Here is an 8,296-nt window from a genome sequence, read left to right as displayed (position 1 = left end):
GGAAAGAGTTAGCGAAGGCCAGGGCTTTAGTCGTAGCGAAGACAGGGGAGGAATCCGTGAAGGCAGCGACCACCGCTGCAGGGTACCGACGGGAAGAGCAAGTGAAGACGTCCGCTTCTCCCGCAATGACTCAAGAAGGGTCAGTAAAGACCTGGGGCACCGTCGCAGTGTCTCTCAGGAGAGAGTCAGGGGAGACCGTGGCCACTATCCCAGCAACTCTTGGGAGAGAGTAAGGGGAGACCGCAGCAGCGACGTGAGTTTAAATGAAGTCGGAAGCCACCCCACTAGTGACTCCGGGGGAACGGTCAGAGAAAACCGCGGCCTCCATCTCAGTGGGACTTGGGAGGGAGTCAGGGAGCTCCGGGGTCCCCGAACCAGCGACTCCGGGGAGAGAGGCAGTGACGACCACAGCCGCCGCCTCAGTGGCTCTTGGGAGGGCGGAAGTGTGGATGGCGGCCGCAGCCTCAGCAGTTCCTGGGAGGAGGGGCTGAGTGAAGACCGCGGCTACGTGGCCAGCGACTCCTCCGTCGTGAGCGTCAGCGAAGACGCCAGCCGCCGCCGCTTCTGGGAGAGAGAAAGCGAAGACGAAGGTTCCCGCTGCCGGGGCTCCTGGGAGAGAACGACGGAGGACGGCGTCCCCGGGCCTAGCGACGACGAGGAAGACAGCCGCTGCTGCACTGGCTCGTGGGTGACAGCGAGCGAAGACCGCCGCAGCAGCAGGGGCCTGGACTCGATTCCTCCCCGGAGTCCGAGGGGTCGCACCATGCCCGGGGTGTCCGGTTCAGGCCCCTCCACCTTCTCTACGGAGACTGCGACCCCATGTGAGTCAGATTACTTCACTGGCCCTCGTCTCCAACACACTTCTTTTCTCACTTCAGCTCATAGGAGCTTCGCCCCTTCTGGCAGTTCCCTTTCTCACCTGTCACTCCTCATTTCCCTTAATTGACCTGTTTTCAGTAGGTCCCAAAGCTGCTCACCTGGCCCCCATCCTTCCTCATTTCAGCTTTACTTCCTTTTTTATTTTTCTATCTGCGCGCATTCCTGAGACTTCGTTCCCAGCTGACATCAACTCTTGTTAAAATGTATGGACCCTTTTAAGTTCTACCGTCTCTGCAGCATTTGACTCTGGAGATAATATTAGACTTATCTCATTTTCTTCCTTCCACTCTACTGACTCTATCTATCTACTTACTTACCTACCTACCTACCTACCTACCTATCTACCTATCTATCTATCTATCTATCTATCTACTTATCTACCCCGAATTTTCTTCTATCCTCTTCTTAAAACGTTGCTTTTTCCCTTGGATAGTGCCATCATTAGTGCTTTTTTCCTTGTTATGTACTATGGCTTCAACCCTAGTTACGACCCCGGAATCTGTTATTCATTCAGTCATCCAGTAAATATTTATTGAGTGCCTATTATGTGCTTTGCCTTAAGGATATGTAAGCAGAGAAGACAGGCACATTCCTTCCTTCTAGTGGGGAAGATGAATACTCAGCAAGTAATTACTGGTGTGATGAATGCTATAAAGAACAGTAGAGAGCCATTGGCTCCAGTATAGGGTGAGGTTGGGGATCAGAAAAAGCTGCCTAATACTGAGACATAGCTAACACTGAGAACTCAACTCCAGACCTCTCACTGGAACTGCAGACTCATATGTACAACTCCTTTCTGGAACTCTTCCATGGGCATCTCAAGATCAACACATTCAGAATATAATTTTGTATTCATATGCCCTCTCTGTCCTTTAGTGTTCGCTGTCTCAGTGGCAGTACACCACTTATGTAACTAAGCCAGACACTTTGGAGTTCTCCCATTACTTTTCCCTTATTTCACCCACTATATCCATCCAAGTTCAATTCATCCTGCTTCCTTAATACATGTTGAATCTGTCTCCTTTTCTGTTCCTACTGCCATTCACTTGGTTGAGGGTCTCAACCTCTCTGGTGTAGACTACTGTAGATATCTTCCTACATGGTCTCCCTGAGTCTATACTCTTGCCCTTTGCTCAATGAATTCGCCTAACTCAGCATTACAAATCTGATCATTCTTATTCTTCTGCTTAAAATCCCTCAATGACTCCCCACTGCTCAAGTTCAGCAAGTTCCAGCATAGCCTGCCTCTTGTCTAATTCTAGCCTCTTTTCCTTCCACTTTATGCTTCAACAATAGGGTGGGTATTTTTATAGTTTCTTGACCTGTCCAGGATACCTTTCCCCACATCCATTTCACCTGGCGAATTCCTGCTAATCCTTGAAGATTCATCTTAGGTGTTACCTTCTATAGGAATCTTTTTCTGCTCTCCTTCCCTCCTACCCTAGCTGAGTTAGAAGTCTTCTGTGCTTTCATAACTCCTTATGAATATTTCTGTCATGCTCTTACTACATTGTTTTGTAATTTGTGTTTGTATATCTCTGTGAGTCCCTTGAGGATAGAGACCATGTCTTCTTTATCTTTTTATCCTTATGGTAGATACCAGATTAATGTTGAGTGGATAGATGGGTGGATGAATGAATAAATTGGAACGGAATGTGGTGAGAAAAAAGGCTGTCAAATTAGATGGAGCCAAATTATGGGAGGGCATAGACTGTCATACTGAGGGTTTGGATTTGGTTCTCTAGACTAGCAGTGGATAACCAGAAGCAGTTCAGAGTGGAGGAATGAAGTGATCAGAATAGTGTCCTTGTATACTATGGATTAGAGCGTCCCTGCATAAAATGTATTAGAGTGGGTAGAACATCATTTGTAGACTTGCAGTACTAGTTTAAAGGAGAATAATGGAAGTCCCTGGAGGTCCAGTGGTTAAGACTCCGTGCTTCCACTGCATGGGGCACGGGTTCGATCCCTGGTCGAGGAGCTAATACCCCGCATGCCTTACGGCATGGCCAAAATATAAAAAAAACAAACATAAAGGAGAGTAATGAAGGTCTGACCTAGGGGGTTAACATCATTAAACATTTACCAAGTGGTTTGGTTTTCTCGGGGTGCTTTGTTACTCTCTTTCCCATATGCATAGATCTTAATTTTTCTTCAAAGACTTCCTCGAGTGTTTCCTCCTCCTCCTTTATTTTACCTGTAATCTCTTAGGATGTTACTGTCAGGTTTTCGATTTCATCGAATTTATCCCAATAGATTTTAAAGTGTCAGTGGAAAGAAAATGTCTTAAATCCATGTCTATTCATTGTGTTATCATAGTGCCTGGCATATGGTACATGCTCAAAGGACTTTTGAGTAAAATGCATAGCATTTTGCTAAGGGTTGGTATAAGATATGATTTCAGCCGCCAAGAAATTAACATGCTAATTGTGGAGAGAGGACATATACATAGATAAATAGTAATACAAGGCTGCATAGATTATCTGCCAGAGGTGTTGGTGAGTTCTTTTCAAAACAATTTGAGTTCAGGAATTGTGCCTGTTTGTTTGGTTTAGGAAATGCTTTGATTGAACTATTTACTTCTTCTTTCTCCAACAACTGTCTGTTCGTGCTTAGATACTTTTATTACTTCTGGTTCACAATGCACATTAAAATATTTCACGGTACAGTAAGACTGACAATCCAGTCTTGATGTTTGGAACATTATATTATAAAATATAAGACACTAGAATATATGAAGTAAAAATTGTGACCTGCCATTCCTTTCTTAGTGTAGGACATATGAGAAAGATATATTAGTAAAATATATCTGCCTATGTGAGATAAGGTTCTGGTAAAGTCTTTTTCACTGGAGAGTAGGCCTTTGTTACAGAGAATAGCTGGGCAGATTTCAAAATGGTTACCTCTCTCCTCCTTTACCAAAGACATGAGGTGATTTTTCTTGGTTTTTCACAGTGATAACCTGGTGGAGTTTTGAAGGTAAAATCTGTGAAAATGAGGGGACCTCCTAAGACTATGGCCCCGAGAAGTTTCTCATTGTTAGGCTACTACATACCCAGTCCCCAGCAATTTGTCAAAATTACTATTTAAGTGTTTTTAGAAGCTTATGGTTCTAGTGACTTCTGCTCCAGGTAAGCTGAACTTGACCGTGTTTCTCTGTATTTGCCTGTTTCTCCAAATTCCGGGTGGCCGTTTGTCCCGAGACCTCAATTCTTTGATGAGTGCGAGAAAAGTTGTTGACTTTGTTTGTTCTACTTTTTTCATGTATGGATGGGGGTGACAACATCCGTGCTCTTTACATATTAGAGCTGCAATTGAAGTCAGATTAAGATGTTAATCACAAACATCTTTGTAGTAAATTATTTGGAAAGCCAAAGTGATTTTGTACTTTCAGTTCAATCGTTGCTTTAGTCTTTTTTCAGTTTTGTAATATATTTTAAGCAATTTTGTTTTTCAATAGGTGCCAGGAAGAAAGTGCATTTTGGTAGCATACATGATGCAGTACGCGCTGGAGATGTAAAGCAGCTTTCAGAAATAGTAGAACGTGGTGCCAGCATTAATGAAGTTGACATTCTCCATAAATTTACCCCTTTACATTGGGCAGCACACTCTGGCAGTTTGGAGGTAAGAAACTATATAAGTTATTAAACTGAGGTAAGTTTAGCGCTGTTGACAGTTTTGTAAATTTAGCAAACAGGACTGAGGCCTTATGCTAGGCAATGAAAATATTTTTCTTTTCTTTTTTTAAAAAAAAATATTTTATTGAAATATAGTTGATTTGCAATGTTGTGTTAATTTCTGCTGTACAGCAGAGTGATTCAGTTATACATTTATATACAAATATTTTTCTTTTCAGTTCAGTCTAACATTTGGGTGTTCTGGTTACCTTAGTAATAAGTTATCCTAAAACTTGGTGGTATAAAATAACCATTTATTTATGCTCAGGAGTGAACCAGGAATTTGGATTTCAGGGACAGCTTGTCTCTACTCCATGATGTTTGGGGCTCTACCTAGAAGATTTAAAAGCCAGGGCTGGAATCTTCTGAAGGCTTGTTCACGCAGACATCTGGTAGTAGATGCTAGTTGTAGGCTGCGCCCCTTGATCCCTCTCCAAGGGGGTCTTTTTGTGAGGTCCCCACATGTGGGTTGGTCTGTGCTTCCTCACAGGGTGGTGGCGGGGTTCCTAAGGCAAGCATACAGGGTAACTTGCAGAGGATAACGTAATGCATACCTGGCTGTATCAAATCCTAATATTTTTGCTGTAGTTGCTTCAGATTTTTGGAAAAGAAATGGAGTATCACAGATACATTTGAAGTCCCTGAGCACCCCTCCCAGGTGTCGTTTCTCTCCTTCCAACTCCAGAGATAAATATTACCCTGAATTTGGTGTTTATTATTACCATATATGTTTTATGCTGTTATTACATATGATTATATCACTGTTTTAAAGGGCATGTTTTATATAAATGTCATCATATTATTTGTATCATTCTGCAGCTTGCTTTTTTTGTTCAACAATGTGTTTTTGAATTTTAATGACGTGATTACATATATATACTCTAGTTCATTCCTTTCAGCCATGTTGTAATAGTCTATTCTTAGATGAATATCAGAATTTATTGATTTTTTTGATTGATGGATATTTCATTCGTTTCAATTTTTCACTAGTACAAAGCAGTGTTTAGTGAATATTTTTATGCACTTCTTTTTTTATTAATTTATTTTATTGAAGTATAGTTGATTTACAGTGTTGTCTTAATTTCCGCTGTACAGCAAAGTGATTCAGTTATATGTATGTATATATATTCTTTTTCATATTCTTTTCCATGTTAGTGTATCGTAGGATATTGAATATAGTTCCCTGTGCTGTACGGTAGGACCTTGTTGTTTATCCATTCTGTATATAATAGTTTGCATCTGCTAATCCTAAACTCCCAATCCATCCTCTCCCACCCCCTCCCCCTTGGCAACCACAAGTGTGTTCTCTATGTCTGTGAGTCTGTTTGTGTTTCATAGATAAGTTCATTTGTATGCACAACTTCTTATTCTTGGGCTGTGTGCAAAGCCAACTGGAATTTTTCTCACGATTCATGGTTGTGTGTGGGGAGCTTATTTTAGCTATTACATTTCTCCAGTCTGTAGGCTGCAGTAGGTCTATTCACTATTCAACTCTCTTTTTTCCCTGCCACACAAACAGAGTCTGCTTTCCATGAATATGGCTTCTCTGTGTGATTTCTTTGTTTGGGCTTTTCTGCTTTTGGAACCAAATCTGGTCCAAAGAATCTCTCTCCACCAGTTTGTGTGCCCCACTTGAACTGTAGGGGTTTTTGCTTTGGCCTTTTAGTGGCTTCCTCTCACCTGGGAGAAATGTGCCTTGACGGGTCTTTCTGTGCTTGCAGCCCTGCGTGGGGATTTTCTCTGCTGTTTGCTCCCACATTCCTGTTTGATCTATACTTTGGCAGCTTTCCCATCTGTTTTGTGGTTTCAGATATCTCCTAGCTTCATCAAAGATGGGGTTTTCTTGCTCTTTTTTAAATTTTTTAAATGATTTTGAAGAGAGGAGGAAATACTGATTTTACTCTGCCATATTTGAAATAAGATAGGACTTGTTGCTCTACCATTTATTTCATCTCTTTCCTGGGATCTTTTCAGCTTCTCTGATTAACCTACCTGCCTTCTCTAAAATCAGTGGTTTTCTTTATGCTCTTGCCAATGGGTGTCTCTCTTCAACTTTACACTCTCTCTCCAGGCCATTTTTAGACTTCCTTGGCTTAATCACTTCTACATAGTAATTCATTGATTCTCTTTCTCTCCAGAATTTGAATTCTGGTTTCTGCATCCGGCGCTTATCAACAGCTCATGCATATCTGACTGGCATCTTAAATTTAGTTGGTCTAAAACTAAACTGTTATTCTTTTCCCTCCCTTTCTTAGTTTTCCAGGCTAATGTCCTTTGCATCATATTGAGTTGTCTCAGGATTTTACAGAAGCAAAACACAGTATCAGCATTTGTCTAGGTCAAGTGCTTCATGATGCACATTGATGTAGTGAGAACTGATCCCTAAGTCAGTTGATTCTGTTCTGTCTTTGTCTCTCAAATTTGTCCTTTACACCTTCATAGCCACTGCCTTAGAGCTACTTGATTTCCTTCTTTCCTCTCTTGTCTACTTCTAGTTCATAACGGGCATACAAAATTATTGCTCTAAAACAAAAATCTGCTATTACTTAAAACCTTCCTTAAGTCCCAGTAGTGACTCTTTATACCCTGTAGGATAAAGCTATTTAAGCTATTTAATACGGTAGACTTACCTCTCCAGCCTCATCTCCCATCAGACTTGTTTCATGTTGCAGTACTGGTGACTACTGTCATTTCCCAAACTAGTCCACTGTTTCATATTATCATAGACTGTGTACATGCCGTTTCATCTGCCTGGTCTCACCTCTTCCCAGTGGTTAGCTTGTTGAAATCCAGGTCAGGTAGCACCCACTTGGCAGGGCCTTCTGTGTTTCCCCCCTCAGTATCCTCCAACTAGCAACTTTTCCCTCAATTTTATACACATTTAAAAAATTGTATTTATCACATTGAATTGCATTCTCTGTTAGATATTTTTTAATATTCTTTTTAAAAAAAATCTTTATTTATTTATTTTTTATTTATTTGGCTGTGCCGGGTCTTAGTTGCAGCATGCGGGATATAGTTCCCTGACCAGGGATCGAACCCGGGCCCCCTGATTTGGGAGCACGGAGTCTTAGCCACTGGACCACCAGGGAAGTCCCTCTCTGTTAGACTTTGAGCTCTTTGAAGGTACCATTTGGGTTTTATTTATCTTTTTTTCCACAGCATCTAGCATAGTGTCTGGCATATTGGAGTCACATTGTGGGTTCCCAATAAATGTTTGTTGTATTGATGAATTTGTTGAATTAAATTTATATTTTTACTGTCTAGCATAGTGCATAGCAGCTGTTCAAGAAATGTTTGTTAAATTTTAACAAAAATAAATCTAAATCAAAAGGTTTTGGCGACTTTCTACTTTCCCATTTGAGGATCATCTCCTAATTCTCTACTTGAGTACTGCATTAATACCTTTACATTTTGTTATCCTTTCTGAAATTTCTTAAGACTCATGGTACTTATGTTGGTAGTATAAAATTATCACTAAATTAACAGCTGGTGAAAACTGTGCTTTGTTAGACTTCATTTTTTTTCTCCTGTCAGATGAAATCAGCTTTTGAGCCCCTGTAGTAAACTTTTATTTCAGATATACTTTGCACCTTCAGAATTTTCTTTTTTTAAAAAAATTTCTGTCTCTTTATTTTCTATTTGATGAATCATGGTCATCATATTTTTGTTTAATTCATTAAACATAAATTTTTTTTTTTTTTTTTTGCGGGTACGCGGGCCTGTCACTGTCGTGGCCT

General features: G+C 40.9%; 1 protein-coding gene across 1 annotated transcript in view; it reads left to right on the top strand.

The window, feature by feature from the left end:
- Window positions 1-763: 763 nt before the first annotated feature.
- Window positions 764-8,296, top strand: part of ANKRD42 (ankyrin repeat domain 42) — a 55,481-nt gene continuing 47,948 nt past the window's right edge. The window contains exons 1-2 of the mRNA XM_007468055.1: window positions 764-821; window positions 4,340-4,416. Coding sequence (XP_007468117.1) covers window positions 764-821; window positions 4,340-4,416 — 135 coding nt within the window. The remainder of the gene's footprint in view (window positions 822-4,339; window positions 4,417-8,296) is intronic.

Source organism: Lipotes vexillifer, unplaced genomic scaffold, assembly GCF_000442215.2.
Source record: "Lipotes vexillifer unplaced genomic scaffold, Lipotes_vexillifer_v1.1 scaffold2430, whole genome shotgun sequence".
Classification (NCBI taxonomy): Eukaryota; Metazoa; Chordata; class Mammalia; order Artiodactyla; family Lipotidae; genus Lipotes; species Lipotes vexillifer.
Note: the sequence above shows the minus strand (reverse complement) of the source record. Positions and strands in the feature narration are given on the sequence as shown.